The sequence below is a fragment of the Bemisia tabaci genome, chromosome 1 (assembly GCF_918797505.1).
Source record: "Bemisia tabaci chromosome 1, PGI_BMITA_v3".
NCBI lineage: Eukaryota > Metazoa > Arthropoda > Insecta > Hemiptera > Aleyrodidae > Bemisia > Bemisia tabaci.
Window position 1 is genome coordinate 89,041,163 of NC_092793.1, and position 19,580 is coordinate 89,060,742.

Genomic DNA, 19,580 nt, shown 5'->3' on the forward strand with positions numbered 1-19,580 from the left:
TACGCAGGTCTGCTATCTCGCGGCCATTCTAGATGTGTAGTCAAAGACATAAAGACGGAGTGCTCGTATCTAAAAGCACGGGGAAAAAGTGAAGCCTGGTTTGGCGCTGGGTGCTTGTGTGAGTGTGTAAATGAGCGCGGGAATCCATGGCGGCAAACGGAAATTTGATTTGAACTTGTCCTCTTAATTTTTCCATATTTCCTCTTCGAAACGTATTTTAAATGCCTAAAACGAATATATTAAGAAAGTTGGGACTGCGTCCTATTGTATTACACTTACTCTTGCTTGGTAATAGGCAGTAATCTCAGATAAAGTTCCGAAAATCCGTGCTCTGCAGCGTCTGCCACAGTCTTTGATAAGACCTTCCGTTGGCTATCAGACGGCCGCTGAGCCTTGCGGGAATATAATTGATACTCCATGTGTCAATAGTACGAAGATAAGTTAAGGAGTACGGTCCAACTTCGGGGTGCACGACGGCAGTTGCCAGTTGCCTTGGCCCCTTGAGGGCGCCTCGCCGGCCAGCCCGGCCTTACTTACTTACTTACTTACTTACTTAATCTCAGATAAAGTTAGTTTTTCCTCTGCTCATGGTGGTTCTGCGGGTTCAAACAGGTCGTTACAGTTCTAGATGACCGTTACTCCCAAATGAAATTAATCGGTCGACGACGGACCAAAGCTAACCTAAAGTTAAAGAAATATGAGTGGGTAAGTGAATTTGGGCAAAAATCAACCTAGAATACTTTGTTTCCGCAATTATTTTATTCAGTTCCCCTAGTAGCAGAGTTATACAGGGTGTTCGTAAAGTCCCCTCCCCCCCCTCTAACTTTTGACCTAATTGAGGTAGAGATTTGAAACTTGGAGGGTGTTCCTAGATCAAAGGGAGCTACTTTTTGACCCCCCCAAAATTTTGGGGGGGCCCCATTTTGGGGGGGTTACGGACCCTAACTTTTAATTTTCAAATGAGAAGCCCCCCTTTGTGATACCTCGTTCGAAAGAGCATAAAAAAAGAAAATTTTTCGCGCAAACCGGAAGTCATTATCTCAAACCGTTTCAAAATGGCGGCCGGTCAAAGTTCCAAATGGCCGAAAATTGGCACCTCTGCTATTTGCACATGGATTTGCTTGAAACTCGGTATCTGGGGGTATTTTGGCACGAGAAAAACGAATTTAACGTTAGATTTTCAAAAAAACCCTACTTTTTCAAAATGGCGACCCGTTTAGGCTCAAAAAGGCCGAAAATTTGACAAACTCGATTTTTTTGCCAATGGATTCACCTGAAATTCGGTATCTGGGGGTATTTTGACCCGAGAATAACGAATTCAACGTTAGATTTTTAAACAAACCCTAATTTTCCAAAATGGCCGCCGATTAAAGTTCAAAATGGTCAACAATTGGCAACCTCGACTTTTTGCCGATAGATTCGCCTCAAACTCGGTGTTTGAGGGTATCTGGGTGGGAAACAAACGAATTCGACGTTATTTCACCGAGTTTCAGGCGAATATATCGGCAAAAAGTCGAGGTTGCCAATTGTTGACCATTTTGAACTTTAATCGGCGGCCATTTTGGAAAATTAGGGTTTGTTTAAAAATCTAACGTTGAATTCGTTATTCTCGGGTCAAAATACCCCCAGATACCGAATTTCAGGTGAATCCATTGGCAAAAAAATCGAGTTTGTCAAATTTTCGGCCTTTTTGAGCCTAAACGGGTCGCCATTTTGAAAAAGTAGGGTTTTTTTGAAAATCTAACGTTAAATTCGTTTTTCTCGTGCCAAAATACCCCCAGATACCGAGTTTCAAGCAAATCCATGTGCAAATAGCAGAGGTGCCAATTTTCGGCCATTTGGAACTTTGACCGGCCGCCATTTTGAAACAGTTTGAGATAATGACTTCCGGTTTGCGCGAAAAATTTTCTTTTTTTATGCTCTTTCGAACGAGGTATCACAAAGGGGGGCTTCTCATTTGAAAATTAAAAGTTAGGGTCCGTAACCCCCCCAAAATGGGGCCCCCCCAAAATTTTGGGGGGGTCAAAAAGTAGCTCCCTTTGATCTAGGAACACCCTCCAAGTTTCAAATCTCTACCTCAATTAGGTCAAAAGTTAGAGGGGGGGGAGGGGACTTTACGAACACCCTGTATAAAAAATTTGTTTTTAAAAGTATAAACCTTAAATAACCACAAGCTAAAGAAAATTCATTGATTATGTAATGGATATAAAGTTTTTTAGTCAAAAGTTTACATTATCAATAAGCTTTTTATGTAATCCTTAGTATAAAAGTTATATAACCAAATTCAAACAGTGTATAAAATGAATTTTTCATTATTTTTCCTGGCTGGTAGCGCACTCTAGTTATGAAGTGTGCAAGTTTTCATATGCGTTATTACCAGGTGGTGGATCATCGTAGAGTTGTGACTTACCTTAAATCCGCGCCGTCCTAGTCGGGATTAGAACCCACGCCTCGGGATGGTGTTGCAATCCGTAATCCAGTACTTTACAACCAGACCAGCCAGGCTTGATATAGGAGGGCCCCTAAATTCAATCTCTTAACTATCGCAGGCCTCTGAGTCCGTAATATGTTTGTTTATTGACGGATTCTTATGATATTTTACCAGACTTTATTATCTATTATTTGTTTATTTATTGTTTTTTATTTCATGATGTAATTTTTTCATTTTCATTTTGTTTAACTCTCTCTCATTTTTTTAGCTCTCTCTCTTTTTTTTAACTATCATGTTTTTTAACTATCATGTTTTTTAACTATCATTTTTTTTTAACTCTCTTTATTTTTTTAACTCTCATTTTTTTAACTCTCTCTCTCTCTCTCCCCCCCCCCCCCCTCTCTCTCTCTTTTTTAAACGATATTAATGTTTTTTTTATAATTGCGTCTTTTTCCAGTTTTAATTATTTGGGCCTTTTTCTAGTTTGAATTTATGTCGATGTATTTATGTTATTTATTTATTATTATTATCATTTCCTTTTTTTATTTTAAATTTTTATAATATTAATTTAAAAATTTTAAAAAAAATTAAATTTTTTAAAATAATATTTAATAATATTTTTAAAATATTTACAAAAATAATTATGATATACCTTAAAAATATTATAAAATATTATTCTAAAAAATTTTAATTTTTTATATTTTTAATATATTTTTAATAGGGCTCCTCGGATTGTGTGCCGAATTATCCCCTTTTAACTCGTCTCGGAGCCACTAATATTTCTAATAATACCTATCCCACGCAGTCTGAGAGTCGAGGGTGTTCATTGAAATGGGATCATCATCATCATTCATGAAAATGAGATAGATTTACGTTACGGTCATTCAGGTCATTTATATAACAGTTATATTAAGCAAAAGGATAATATGCGTATAAAGAAAACTTATAAAAACCCTTCCTCAATTATATAAATTTTATATAAACGTTATCTTCTGAAAATATGAATAATTATTTTCATGGGCATTTTATATAAAACTTATATACACGATATATAAACTTTAGTTAAAATGGTGCTTATATAACCGTTATTAATTCCTTATACGTTTGTTAGGAAAGGGAAAGTGAATCTTGCTACTAGGGTCCCGCCCTACATTTGAATTCAAACTTGTCCCGATTTCGCCGCCAATCCTCTAGCCAATAGTAGAGGTGGTTGAAAAGAAGCTTCATTTTTTGCTTTTAGCCCTCCGTCTTTATGTCTTTGGGTGTAGTTCGTTGACAGTGTCACATACGGGAATTAAGATTACATTTTCACCAATTGCAAAGATTATAATCTGGAATGGACCGGGGAATTACGGGTTCGGCAAGGAATAAACGGAATGAGAGGAGGAACGGAGAAAGGCATTTGAGAATGGGCCGATCAAAGATTACGAAAAATGTTCAATTTCTGTAATTTTTATTTCCGTTTGTGACATCCACGAGCCGAATTGTCTCGACTCTCAGTATGAAGGGACTCTATTATCAGCAAGCAAGATTGAGGTTACGCACATCCACATCTTACATCCTCCTGTGATAAATAAAGGCGAAAGGCGATTTAACAATGTTTTCATGTGTTTTTCGTGTGTTATTCGTAGACATGCTAGTTTAAATTGTTACTGCCGCATAATTGAAATTTTTGTCAAATTTAGCTTCTTATCGATGTTACGGTGAGTCGCCATCTTGTTTGTTTATTTACGGCCCTAAGAGCATCATCAAGCCTAAAAACTCGTTGACCAATCAAAAAGCGGAACAGTTTTCCAGTAGTAAAAAGATACGAATGGCCACACTCTGTCTATAAAGGTACTCTAGGTCGGCTTACCTAGGTCGGCTTGGTGAATTGAAATCTGATTGAAATTAAATGAATTGGTGTTCCTGTTCCAAGTTGGATACCGGATAGTTGGGTGGTGGACCGTTCCTCCTGTTGACTTTTCATCTGGGTTTCGTATGAAAATGAAAATCAGCCTCTAAAGCATTTAAGAACGCCAGTTTTTGTACTTTAATCCCTGTTTTGAATTATTCTGCTAATAATTCTCTTTGATAATTCTTTTGATAAATATATACGTCCCTTGAAGTATCGGCAAGGAACGATTAATCCAGGAACACCTTGACAAGTGTTAGGTTGCCGGCCAGGTTGGCCCAAGATCCATCCATATAGGTCAGTCATTCCCGAAACCCAAATGAGAATCTTCTGCGCATGACGTCAGCATTACTGCCGCGAAAACCAGAAATGTCGGAAACAATGCTTTTCTTATGGGAGAGAACAAATTTTTCTTAATGAATTATTTAAATTTCTTACTTTTAAATTCTTTGAAGCTTTCTGAGTGTCGAAAGGAACGTTTATAAATTAGCGTCAAGGGTTTCAATTCAGCTGAATTTGCGTTTTTATATTTTTAAATGATTTTTGAAGTCAGCGATGTAACAAGCCATCTAGTGGTATAGATTCGCGTGTAAAAATGGCTGATGCAGAGTAAACTGTAAAAATGAAAGAACACAAATTCGGCAAAATCGAAACTCTGAATGCTAATGTCTAAACGTTCTTTTTGACACACAGAAAGTTTCAAAGGATTTAAAAGTAAGAAATTTAAATGATTCATTAAGAAAAATTTGCTCTCTCCCATAAGAAAAGCATTGTTTCCGACTTTTCTGGTTTTCGCGGCAGTAATGCTGACGTCACGAGCCAATGGAAAGGGGCTTACCCCGAGCGGGGAAATCTGCGCAATGACTGACCTATATGGATGGATCTTGGGTTGGCCTAGTGGTTAGCGCGTCTGACTCTAGGTCAATAGGTCCCGGGTTCGAATCCCGGTGGTGGCGACAAATTTTCATGGAACTGACGAGTGGATCTGTAAGCAGAATTCGCTCGGCCTTAATCCGTGAAAATTTGTAAGCCCGAGCATGGATGTCTACCAAACTCCCTGATGTCTTCGGACAATAAATAGTGCCTATAGATGGCTGTAGATTCCTAAAGGAATAGAAGCCACTAAACTCTCAATAAAAAAAAAAAAAAAAAAAAAAAAAAAAAAAAAAAAAAAAAAAATGTTAGGTTATGTTATGTTATGTTTATACTGTTGTTTATCTACCCACGGTCGTGATCTACCACATCTGTTGAAAAGAGTTCTACTGGTTCTACCTTTTTCCTTTTACTCAAAAACTGACACAATCAGTAAGTAATTTTTCATCATCACACCCTTGCGTACTTCAATTCAGTCTAATGGCACCAGTCGAATGGCAGTCTATCGTTTCCAAGTATTCAAATTAAAAATTGAGAACTCTCTTCTTGCCCAAACAGTTTGCCGACTGTTACTTACTGTGAAGACAACAGCTCTTTCACCCGTCCGTTCAATATACTGACTTATAGAAAGGCATCCTCACTGCGCATCCTCTATCATTCTCTTGAATTGGCTGGCTAATTTATTAGCGAAAACTTGCAACACCTCATCCCTAGAAATTTGACAAATCGCACATTTGCAGTGGTGCGCCGGTGTTGCACTTATTTCATCCCATTTAAGGCAACAGATAGTTGTTAAATTCTAAAATACTATCAGAGCTGAAACAAGAATAAACCGCTCTGCTTTTCAGATGTGCCAACTTCCCATCCTATGTATATTCAGCGATAGATCAGGTCATCCGTCAACATTCGACGGTGAAGGCGTGAGTTTAAAATTTTATTGACTGGTGTAATGTAATTCCTTCAGCAGCTCAGACCTGTAAGCAGTAAAGTGGTCCATTTTTAAGTGTTTCTCGGAAGGAAAGGTCCAAGGAAGGTCCTCGTCCCTCCAGACGGAAGGGTCTTACTCTCACGAAAACTTTGTTCTGCTAACAAATGGTGGCTTATTTATTATAACGTATTTTAATGTCTGTCTCTATTGACGGTCATTAATTGTAGGTGGATCAATATGATGATCTGTATCTCGCTTTGTATTTTTGCAGATCGACACTTCCGGAATTTGCGATCACATGTACATCGCGCTGCTTAGTGCCATTTGCTCTGTGCTCTTGACCTTCCTTGTTATGTGTGAAAAGGAAGTCGGGTAGAGAATCAATGGCTACCTTAATATCATCAATGATCGGAGTAAATCGTGAAATTATTTAAGCTTGATTTTTATCTCATTCATTGCTGTTGAGCGATGGCCGATAATGTCGTATCTTTTGAAAAATGTATTTCTCTCCTAGAAGTAAAGGTAAACTGAAAAATGGTGTTGTGTCAGTGCTTTTCTGAGAGTGCTGTTCTGTATTGACCAGCTACTGAATCATGGTGCTAATTTTTCACTTACGCTAAAGAGTGCTTAAGATTTTTTTACAATGCACCCATACCCAAGTAGCAGTGATCGCGATAAATTGCGATTTAATTGGAGAATGTATCGCGATTTTATCGACGTCGCGATTTATTGCAATATTATCGGGAGAAAAATCGCGATAAATTGCAACAAAATCGCGATATTATCGAACGCGATTTTATAGAGATAAAATTGCAATAAATTGCAATTTTTCATTAACGCATGAATGACGCATATGAAAGATGTTTCTATTCCGCCGCCGCCGTTTTTACCGAGATCCGTTGGTAACTTAACCATCTCATTTTTTTTTATCAATTATTAGTATAATGTTACAAAGACAGACTGGTAAGCTTACCTGAAAACCGGTATTTTTACTGATTTTTTCAGGTAAGAATACCACTTTTATTGGTAATCAATCCCCGGTAACTTTACCATTTTATCTCGGTAATTCTACCACAGTCGATAAAAACTATTGGCGTTTTTCCCAAGGTCCATCGGTAACTTTGCCATCTCACTATTATTGGTAATTTTACAGAGACAGAATGATGAGATTACCAATAGAACCTTATTTTACCAACCGTATTTCAAGGTATGAAATAAAATACAGAGGAGGGAAAATTAAAAAAAAAAAAAAATCCAATGAAAAATCGGTGTCAGTCAACGCAAAGACATAAGTTGTGAGGTTGCGAAGCGCCGATCCATGTATAAGAGGCTTCAATTCGCACACGCAAGTCATATAGCGGTCATAGCATAGTGACAATGCGCTGGCCTTCCACCGTAGCGATTGGGGTTCGAATCCCCGCGGAGGCTCCGGGGATTTTACGCTCGTCTTCGTCAAAGGACCTGACGGCTGAACCTAACGGCAATCGGCTGACGACTTTAACCCCTTTTTTTGGGCGATTTTATCAATCGCTAGGATCATCAACATCTGAGCGATCATCCTCGATCTTATCGCGATAAAATCGCAATTTTTTCGGGCCGATAAAATCGCAATAAAATCGCGAAAAGATCGAGGATAATCGCTCAAATGTTGATGATCCTAGCGATTTTATCGCCGATAAAATCGAGGATAATCGCGACTTTATCGGCGATAAAATCGCGATTTTTCCGTTGAAAAATGCTACTTGGGTAGTGTTTTCAAGTGTTTCTCTGTATGTACTTATACCAGTTCTAATTGGAAATTTGGATTCATTGTTGTCAAGTGGATTTTCCTGACCCAGTGGATTACTGATTCGAGCAAGTTGGTGAGAGTTTTTTGTTCATTTTCTATTTTATTGAGCATGTTTGCATAATATATGTCATCCTTTGTTACCTTGCATGATGCAATACTGTAGCTGGAGGATTCTCCTACACATGCGTAGTGGAAGCAGATGATGAACATTCTGAGAATATCCTGAGTTTTGCTGCTGATACAGATTATTTTCTGATTATTGAAATGCTGCTCAAAATGTCGGAACATTGTCAGAATATTCTCAGAACATTGGGTGCTATCTGGCTGGTGTGGCAGTTTCACCAACGGTATGCTTTAATTAAATCATAGTCTGAGGCATAATGTAAAGGTGATGTTAATATGTAGTTGCACAACTAAGTGCCCCAGAGTTATGTAGTCACATGTCTACCTAGGTATGGCGCATAAAGGTAGGTACACAAGCGTATCCACCTATGCATGCGAATACCCACTATTGCTCTGCAACTACACATTCATGGTGGCACTAACTGGTGACCACCTCGCAACTACCTTGCGAATACCCCGTGCCTACTGATGACCCTCTTGAAAACCATGTGACTACACTACGACCTCCTACATATGCACACAACTATGCTGTGTATTCGCAGCATAGTCGCAGCGTAGTCGTCTTTTTTACCAGGGTCAAAAATCGAGAAACGCACTCCTACACTTTCACCATCGAACTATGAATTACGCGAATTAGCACTCACATACGTTATATTTTGACTACGTTCTTCGGGTAACTTACTAACCACCCGATTTTTTTCGACAAACATTTTTGATGACAGATGGAGGACATCTTCTACGACTCATGTATGCAGCTACTTCAAAACCGACTAAAATCGAAATAGATACCTACATGGTTTTGTAGTCTCACCATCAATATGCGTTATACCCTCGTATCTCCGCATTACAGTTTTAAAAATTGTCGTATTTTAATTTCTTGACTTAGGTAGACACCTCGCGATGGATTTTTGCTCAATTTCTTGTGGCTTCAACACGTGCAGTCTTTCAACCTCCGGAATACATGGTAAATTCAATTTGGTTGGGTAAAACAGGATTTTAGAAGACAAATCATATGAAGGGGGGGGGGGGTCCAAAAACGGGGGAAATGTTGGCATTTTACAGAATGGCAGGTGCCTAAGTTTTGGCTGCTGAATGGTTATTACGCTGATTTCTGTATTGTTTAATATTTTAGCCTGCAGACACCAGAATATTCATAGAAAAAACAGAGAAATCGGGTTTTTGAGACTTCCTGAACCATGATTTTACTTTCAGGAGTACGTTGTGATCCCACATAGTACTGTCCTTGTTAGTTACCTAATATTTTTTTCTCAACAGGGCGAATTTGGACATCCCGGACAAAAGGGTGAGCCAGGACCAATGGGAGACCCCGGGTACCCTGGTGAACCAGGAGCTAAAGGAGAAAAAGGCTTGGTTGGGCCACCTGGATTAAGAGTACGTATGAACAGCAATCGGGAGCTCTTTGGAGTAACTGTGTACAAACAGAATTTTAAATTTCAAGAGAGAAGTATGGAGGGAAATTTCAAGAGGAAATTTCGAGAGAAAACTTCGTGAAGAAATTGCAAGAGAAAATTTCGGCAGAAAATTCAGGAGAAATTTTCGGGTGAAAATTTCAGGAGAAAATTTCACGAGAAAATTTCAATTGAAACAAGAGACAATTTCAAAAATATGGAAATTTTTTTAATTTCTTTGTTTCACCGATATGGAGGGTTTGAACGGTCATAACTCACAACAGAGCGCCCTCATTACTTTCTCATCATTTAAAAACTACCAATATCACAGTCATAATGTGTACACTGATTTCTCATTGTTGAAAAACCCATGGACAACCCATGGGTTCTAATGTATCTAACAAAAATTTTGAATGAATACATCAATCTACCAAACGGAAATAAATCAATAAAAATAGGAAAAATAAACAAATAAATCTACAAATATACCTACGTATTTGTTACGAAGTGTATACAAGCATGTGACCGAGTAAAGAGAAAGAGATACGAATATTCTGCTAACTTTACTCTAATCGAGACCGATTACTTGGACACAAACAGAAACTACTATTACCTACATAAATATGAAAAAGTGTCGAAACAACAAACTCGAAATTGCAACAAAAGTAATTAACCTTTTACAGAGTACCTATCAGGCCATGCAGCTGACTTTTTTTTTACCAATTGAGTAACTGAATGATTTTTATTTATTGTAAAGAGCTTAAATCAATTTTGTCCCCATTTTATTTTATGTAATCTTAGATTTAATAAAAGTGTTGCCTTTGAGCTTTCTGACCATTACGTTTACTGTAAATTTCAGGGTAGAGATGGTTTCCCAGGCCCACCGGGCCCATTTGGCCAAAAAGGGGATAGAGGTATGGATGGCTTGACTGGATTGCCTGGACGACCGGGTATGAAAGGAGAACCTGGACGTGACGGACCACCTGGGCGACAAGGACTCAGAGGACCTGCTGGTCCTCCCGGGGTTAGTATGCTTTTGAATCTTCGTACTTGCTCTTCCCGTCTCGTAACTGTGTTCGTTTGAATCTAAAACTGCCTGGTTATTGAAATAATTGAAATATTTTAGAGGATTTTGGGGGGGGGGGGGATGAAAGTTGTTTGCAGAGCAGTTACATGCTTGTGGAATATTAAAATTGAGGGGTCTGCAAGACGATTTTCCTGCCATTTATTTGTTCTTGGGTTTTATTACTTGGTACACAGTGAAAAAAAGGGGGAAAATGAAAGAAACAGGTATTTACAACGTATTGTAATGTTATATTGTTTTGCGTTTTCTGCTTTATAAATAATTTGGCAAGTACTGCAGAAATTGGTTTCTCGGTAAAATCAATTTCAACAACAATTTTCCCCGCTAAAAAATCACATGCGCCCCCAAGGGAATGACACGACATCACATGTGCTACCCTGGGTAATGGATAGGGGAGCCCGTGTATTCCCCTGGGAGCCAACATGTGACCCGTGTGCTCCCATGGGAGTGTACATGTGACCCATATGTGCTCTCGTGGGACCTCTCAGTGTCTCGTGGATCATAATAGAACTTAAAGGGAAATGCCACAGGCCCATATGTGACTGTAGCGAGTGCAGCCCATCATGTACAGTGGAGCATCATAGAACTATAATCATGGGAAATGCATGCAGGGTTCTACAATGTCCTGCAAAGATATTACCAAACTTGGGAACGGATACAGTGCGACAAAGCACTGCATCTTCATCTACTTTAAATGCTTCACAAGTTATACCCTGATAAAAATTTCCCCTGGGAATGGAAACGAAATCACACGTGCCATGTGCTCCCCTGGGAAATGGATAGAAAAGCCTCTGTGCTCCTGACAGGTGATCCCCTGTGCCTCCAGGAGAGTGAACAGGGGTCCCCTGTGCACGCATGGGAATCTGGGGATCTTCAGTCCCGTCTCTCCGTCACCACGCGTCCGTAGCTTGGCCGTCGGTTGGCTGACTTCTGACTTCTCGGTTGTTTTTTCATTTTATTTATTTTTCAATCTATTTTCTTCATTTATTAATTTCAATCCATTGTATTTTATTACGGTTAATCTATTTTATTTTTTTATGTTCTATTGATATCAATATATCTTAGTTTATTTTATTTTATTTATGTTAATTTATAGGTATTATATATTATTCATTTTTTTATTTAATTTCATTGAATTACCTATTTGTCTTTATTTTAATAACTATATTTTTCTTTTATTTGATTCATGCGTGTTATTCACTTCTTTCCTTCTAAAAATTGATCTACTTTTTTATTATTTTTGTTTCCTTGAAACTACGTAATGTAGAAATTTCCAAGAATATCTTTGCTTTCCATAATGGAATCGGCGCAGCGCCAGGGACGTTTAGGCTTGCTAAATTACCCTCGATGAACACGCGAGCCACCGGAGCTCCACGGCAGCGACACTCGGGCGATCACGGGGGTCAAGCAACCTCGGGCGTAGTTAGTACTTAGATGGGAGACCATTTGAGAATGACCGCGGTGCGGAAACTTGCATAGTGGCTAAGAATCCCTTCCTTGCCCATAGAATGCCTTGGCAATAGAACAAATTCATTTTCATGTATAATCCTTTATCTTTTCCTTCTATGGCCCTCGCAGTAGAGACGGCACCCAGGTAGCAATAGTAACAGTTCAAAATTGCAATTTCACAACAGTTTTTACACTGTTACTTTTGTGCACTTTTTCATCGAAAAATTTGCTCTAGTACAACAGTTGAAAAACCAACGGAAAAGAGAAGTCCTTTGCGACTATAATCACTGAAAAATTTTTCTTACATACTTAAAAAATACCAGTGGAAAATTTATAATTTAGTCATGTTTTCTGAAAATATAACACAAATTTAACTAGTGTTATACACCGATCGAAAAGGAAACTATTATTGCAATAAAAACATACTTAGATTTGAAATAAAACGACGGTTTAAAATTCTCAATCAAAATCACTTACTTAACAAAACTTTTTTAAAGAAAGGAAAGTAGATTAACATTTTAATAACTAAAAAAAGTTAAAAAAATTATTCTAATTTATTTTTTTTTAAAGTTGATTTCATAAAACACAGAAGTAGACCATTTTGTTTTAAAAAAGCTATTTTACAAAACATAAAGTATTATACTGTACTAATGAGAAAAATTTAATCTACCTAAATCAATAAAAAGATAAAAAAAAGACAATAAAAAACAAATTTAAATATCTCATTTGTTGCCATATTTTTGCAAAACACATTCTTATAAATAACCATGAAATATTAATTATTATTACATTATTTATTAAACAATATTGGTGAGAAACTATTTTTAAATCATTGTTTCCTGAAAACCGGTGTAGCTTTAATTTTTGTCGAAAAAGAATCCTTATAAAAAACTTTGACAACTATTTATCACTAACAAGGAAAATATAATTTAAATCGATAAAAAGATACAAGTGATAGTGATAAAATGACAGTTTAAATATCTGATTTATTGCAGTTTTTCTGCAAAACATTTTATTTTAAACAGTTGTGAAATATAAATTAGTATTACATTATTTTTTTAAATACCGATTTTAATTTCCGATTGTTTTATTGTAATCGGGGTGTTTCCTTTTATTTCCGATAGAGAGCTCCGATTTATTTTGTTTTTGGATGGGTCGTTTATGGTGCCTGTCTAACCTTTGTGTGTAGTGAAAACATAAAATATATTATTTATATTCTACGACATACGTTTTTTTATCGACGGCTTCTATGTTTGCTTTGTTCGGTGCATATGAGTGGATTTTCTTCTCACATTTTTGATGACCCCCCTGTGGTTAACTGTGCCTAGACAGGGCATGGGCCTATCTATAGCGTTGATTGTAGTGTGGTGTGTCGAGTGTAGTCACATCCCTGCTGCATAGTCTTTGTTGCTCCTCCTTAGAGGAAGTATCGGTGCTCACCGTCATCGGTGTTCAAAATAGAAATATGAGGCCTGAAACTGGGGAGTTCTATAATTGATCTTTTAAAACCAAAAAATAACAGTTTAACAAAATATTAAAAACGAATAAAATTTCATATATTGACACTGTTAATTTTCAATAAAACTACAATTTTACGAGTCGTTCTATTATTAGAAATTAGTTTTTCTATGGATATTTTAAGTTTTTTTTAATACTTTACAAGAATAATTCAAAACTCGTATTCAACATTTAAATTTTTTATTTTTATTTTAAGACAAGTGTCGCTTTACACCAGTAAATTTTCCAAATGAAATTTGTTTTTCACTACTTTAATCATTGTTGATTTATGTCATTAAATTATTTTAAACTGTTATTTTTAACTTCATAAAATAGGAATATAGCGCCTGAAACTGTTGTAACTGGGGAGTACTTTAATCGATCTTTTCAACCGATATAAATTGTTTTTTTATAATATATTAATAGGAATTAAAACTCTCATTTAATAGCAATAAAACTGTTATTTCGAAGATATAATAAAAATTATTTTATAGCAGACCTTGCTACCTGGGCAGTATGTGGCATGGAATAGAGAGCTTCCTAGGGGAGCCATTTCCCTGCCCAAAACTACTTAGATGAAATACCCAGGGGAAATTTTTAGCAACGTTTAAACACCAATTTTCTCGAATCGAAACATTCAAGTCATTATCAGTGACACTTCATAAGTATTATTACTTGACCTAAGAATTTCTTATACTACTGTATTAGATATGTATTAGATACGTATTTTCCCGCTTTCTCAGCATAGAATATTTATAAGTTACGTGCGTATGTAAAAGTGTTTCCGTATTCTTTTATATGTATTATCCAGTAAAAGGATCACGTTTTCATGGGTTCTTTTTCTAATTAATTTTTTAGGGTGGAAATGGAAGACCAGGCCCTCCTGGTCCTGCGGGACCTCGTGGATATCCAGGAGTTTCCGGCCCGAAAGGCTTAGATGGGACGGACGGGCCTATAGGACCCAGAGGTCCAATAGGTCCACCTGGTGGCCCAGGTACTCCCGGCGCTCCGGGACCTGAAGGTTTCCCTGGTGAAAAGGGCTCTAAAGGTGAACCTGGACTACCGGGTGAGTTTTTTTCCCAAGTTTTTTTGCTACAGTTTTTTGAAGAAAAAAAAGAAGATGTTTTTATAGGCAATTGACTCCAAGGAATCCGAACTTGAAGATGTCGTCGTAGCTCAGAGGCTTCTCCGTTGGGGGCCAGAGGGGACCCCACGCTGGTAAATTTATTAGATCCAAGTCCCCTCTAGGTATGCCCCATCGTAGAAGTCTTTAGAGACGACGGAACTTTCAATTCAAGATTACTTGGGGTCGATTTATTTTTCACAAAAACGTCTTTTTTTAAAGGGTCTACGTCCATTATTGGATAACTTGCATTTTCTGAGGAGGCTCTCAGTATTTCGAGCACGGACGGGCCCATTTTGGATGTCTTGGGATAGATTCAGGTTAAAATGCTCCTTCATTTCCGACTCCCAAAGCATAATTTTAAAACTTTGGCGAAAACTCTGACTTTTAAAGTACGGACTATCCTTTTATCCTCCGAGGGGGGCCGAGGAGGCCTCAGGCGATGAAAGGATTCTTTGGGGTCGACTCCCTATTTGTCTCTGCGGCCTGATATTGACCCGACCCAAAATATCCAAGAGGAAGGCCTGGTACTAAGGATCTGATTCATTCTGGGGCATTTCGGGTTAATTGTGGAGTTCCAACTAATTGACATAGACAAAAGTTAGGGTCAAAATCGGTTTTCTTTTATTTTAAGGGCCACAAAATAACTTTAACGTGCCACCCTGAAACTTTAAGAGTATCTTGTAGGGTCCCTAGGATACCTTTTCCTAGCAATCAAAATATCAATTTCCCGGAGAAACAAATTCAAAACTGCCGCCATGTCCAAAATCGAAGGATACGGAGGTGCCACAAAATCCACAAAAAAATCCAACAATTTATTAGGAAATTTTCTCAGATACGCAACATTTTCTGAGGACCAAAATTGTTCTACATAATATTTTACGTGGGATTATACAGGGTGGCCCAAACCTACCGTACCAGGCCTTTTTTTCGAAGAAAAAGTGATTTCTGAGTTTTGAAGAGTGGTTTATTGAATAGGGAATCGACCCCAAGAAATTCGAATTTCATGTTCTCGAGAGCCCCCACCCCCCCCTTGGCGAGTATTTTGGGGGGTGACCCCCGTATCTTGAAATCGCGGAGAAAATGTGGTACGATTCGTTCAAACATGAAATCTACGCAAAATTTCATGATGGAAAAAAAAATTCTTCGAAAGCTCAATTTTGAACTGAATTAGAGCCTCTCAAAAAGGGGGAATTACCGTGCTTAAGCTCTCCGCGCATAGCGCTAGCTTTCCTCAAAATTAACGGAATATCCTCGGAAAAGTTGCAATCTAGGGTAATTCTTCACGAATTTGTAGGTGCTAGCTCTCTAAAAAGGCTCCCCGGTGTCACGCAGGGTGGGGGCCCGGGTCCCATTTAGGTATCCCCTTCGCGCCAAACACTAGTTTTCTCAAAAATTATCGGAAAACATCCGGAAAAACTTCAAACCCAGGGTGAATTTCCATGAAAAACACAAATTTCTGGGTATTAGAGGAGTTAAAAGAGGCGATAGGAAAAGGAATAAGAAGAAGGATTAGGAGTCAGGAAAGAGAAACTATGAGAAAGGAAGAGAGCAGTTTATTTCAAGTGAAGTATCTTGAAACGTCCGAATTCGTGTCTCTCACATGACTTTACCCCGAATTCTCAATGTTTTCGAGTGTTTTCCGATGATTTTGCAGAAAACTGGCGTTTTCCGCGAACTCGACGAACGGGGCCTATGCCCCCTCTCCACGTGGCCCTGAAAATTAACCCTAAAAAAAAATACCCAATAATTTGTGTTTTTCATGGAAATTTACCCTGGGTTTGAAGTTTTTCCGGATGTTTTCCGATAATTTTTGAGGAAACTATTGTTCGGCGCGAAGAGGATAAATGGGGCCCGGGCCCCCTCTATGCGTGGCCCCGGGGCCACGCTAGAGCCTTAAAGCCGCTTAGCCTTTTTAGAGCGCTAGAACCTAAAAATTCGTGTTCCTCGTGAAAAATTACCCTAGATTGCAACTTTACCGGGGATTTTCCGTCAATTTTGAAGAAAGCTAGCGTTATGCGCGGGGAGCTTAAGCACGATAATCCCCCCTTTTTGAAGGGCTCTAATTCGGTTCAAAATTGAGCTTTTGAAGAAATTTTTGGCACGTATACGCAGTATACCGCCTTTGTGATCGTTTCGACCCCCTACTCGACACAATAACCGAGTTCCTTACCGGAAAGTGATTGGCGCGAACTTCTGAGATTTTCCAAAGCGTGTACAAAGTTTATTTATCCGTCAATAATTATGATTTAAATTTTTTTCTCATTCTGGGGCTTTCCAGTTTATGCGCAATGAATACCAAGAGTCTGGGTTACTTATTTTTTTTTAAAAAAAAACTCTAAGAATGCTCCGCGCTAATTTAAAATGTGCATATATAAGCAGAAGCAAACGAACTGATGCAAGGATGGCTGAGCAGTTCAGTATTCTTCGAATGAGAATTTCACTCCTCTCTTTTGTTGAAAACGTTGCTTTGACAGATCTCTACACCCCTGTTATGCTTTTCAAAATTTGGTACCACTGCTCTGATCGCCAGGGCCAGCCAGGGCAGCCGTAAGTGCAATCTGTGATGCGAGCCTCGAGACTCATTAGACCATTTGCTAAACTTGGCTCATACAGGAAGCTACTTGCACATATAAAAATCTACTTACCCCTCTCTTCCCCGCGCGCCAGACCACTGCGTCGGCGTCTCGAGGAGGAACAATGGACTGCGAGAGAACGGCGGCCGCCACGCCGAGAACCCGACCCTATTACTTACGCTTGATTAACCATTTCACCGTCACGCTAGGATTCGTCCAATTTTTAAAAAAAAATTGTTTCGCGTGTACTTAGCAATTTTTTCCTTACCCTCCGTTAAAAAACGAATTAAAAGAGGTCTCATTCATTAAAATCGGCCGAAAAGAAGAGATGTTACAATATTCGAAATCCGAAGAAATCATACGAAAAATAAAATGAAGGGGGAAAAAGGAATGTATACATTACAATTAAATATACGTCAATCGGGGCTATTTGGGAAATTTTTTGCAGTTTTTTAGAATTTTCAACCAGAAATCTCCCACTAATTTCAAAACAATAGAGCATATTTGGAAAGTTCTGACCCCAAAACATAAGAAATTAGGGTTGACTTATGTTACCTCCCCTTTTTTTTTGGGGGGGGGGGGGGGTAAAAATGTTGAAAGACTTTTCCCAAATTGCCCCTTGATGGGCATAATTTGGGAAATAGCACTAAAGCCATATGTTATGAGCTGGTATCAAATAACCTCATACAGGGGGCTATTTGAGAAGGTGAACCAACTTTTTAAAAAATGTATTTGGGCGCAAAAACTGAAAACATTCATGAAAATATATAATTTTTTTGTAAAGTAACATAGGGTATTGACAAAATTTGAAATCCCTCAAGAAAATGTACATTAAGTTCCCGAAAATATCTTTGAATATCTAAAATGAATAAACAAATGAATGATAAAATTCTATGCTCTTCGGAACTTTTCCAAATGGCTCCTTGGCTTCCATTTGATTTCTCACTTCGCATAGGGTCTATACTTCCCAAATTGCCCCAACACTAAAAAGATCTAATAATTCCTTAAGAATTCATGAAAAAAATCTGAAATTTTCAGGATATGGTCTTGACTATGATAGTAAATGACTGGAAAAATCAAAATTGCCAAATGAAGCAGTCGGTCCGGCTGGGATGCAAGAGTTGGACATAACCTCAAAAGATCACAAAAAGTAGTGATAAACAATATTGCTATACTAGCACTCATGAAAACATCGGATTCGTTATTTGGCGACGTAGAGGTACTCTCTAAACCATGCAGATAGCGCCACCATACGCGAATAGTTTTATGAGACAGTTGGATTGCACAGCATTGCCAACAATTATCTTTATCCGCTAATTCCCAAATAGCCCCGCATTTCCCAAATAGCCCCGATTGACGTACTAAGTAAATGAACTCAGAATTTGACAAGCAATTCAATTATATAACGGAGAAAAAATTGGGAGAATTCAACGTACCTATAGTCCAAAACACGTTGTACTAGAAAAGACGGCACAGGCAGGAAACAGGCCAGGAGCACCCACTAGGTGGCGCTGCATTTCGCGGCGCAGATTACTCAACAAGTTTACAGCGCATGCGTAACCCATGTCGGCACCAACCAAGTTCCTGGGATCAGTCTGATCAGCAAAGGTTGCAACTGTTCGAGAGTGTCCACCATTGTCATCTTGATATTGGCGTACCAACTGATTTTCGCAGTTTAATGTTGAGCTTAAAAAAAAAAAAAAATAAAAATAAAAGTTCCTTAATTATCTTGTTTGCAGTTAATTGTCTGTTTCTAATTCTGTATCTCAAGTCAATGTCCACAATTTTAACCCGTATACGTCATTTTCTGCTCTAAAACTAAAAGTGCTTATTCCTCCTCTAGTACGTACACCTAAATGAAAGTCGTGCCTATGAAGTGAGTGATTGTATTTTTACCAATCATCATTTATCGCAAATAAGTAGATAATTAACGAAATCATCTAATCGTAGGTAGACGTTAGGAGGTAAAGAGACGCACAAACTGTGAAGAGTCCAAAAATGAATGCCACACTATGTTTTGCAAATAAAATCGATTCTAATGTTACTGCACTTCCGTGCAAACTTTGCGATTACAACGTTTGCACGGGAATGTTCCGGAAACGGTACTTAATACATGGACGTCCACGTAGAATTACACGTTCCGGTACACGTTGCTTTCCACGCGGAAGGTTTCACGAGAAACGTGGAATTCTACGGTGTTGTCAACGTTGAAATTGTTATCTGGGCAGGTACTTCAGTTACACACATATTATGTCCATTTTTTTCTAAAAAGAGGAAATCTTTCATAACAAAGATTTTTTCTGTTAAATACTCCATATTCTGATGACAAATTCTGAGATCCCTAGCTCGAGTGACATTTTCTAAAAACTGATCGTACTGTTGTTGACTGCTGTTCAGTCTTTAA

General features: G+C 38.1%; 1 protein-coding gene and 1 long non-coding RNA gene across 3 annotated transcripts in view; both read left to right on the forward strand.

Annotated features, from left to right (window-relative positions):
- Nucleotides 1-19,580, forward strand: part of LOC109035774 (Collagen type IV alpha 1) — a 172,616-nt gene that overhangs the window by 63,936 nt on the left and 89,100 nt on the right. For both annotated transcript variants that reach the window (XM_019049520.2, XM_072306422.1), the window contains exons 8-10: nucleotides 9,314-9,430; nucleotides 10,307-10,471; nucleotides 14,336-14,543. In XM_019049520.2, coding sequence (XP_018905065.2) covers nucleotides 9,314-9,430; nucleotides 10,307-10,471; nucleotides 14,336-14,543 — 490 coding nt within the window. The remainder of the gene's footprint in view (nucleotides 1-9,313; nucleotides 9,431-10,306; nucleotides 10,472-14,335; nucleotides 14,544-19,580) is intronic.
- On the forward strand, nucleotides 561-5,452 carry LOC140226044 (uncharacterized). The gene is made up of 2 exons (XR_011900862.1): nucleotides 561-765; nucleotides 3,570-5,452. It is a non-coding gene; the product is annotated as an uncharacterized lncRNA (long non-coding RNA).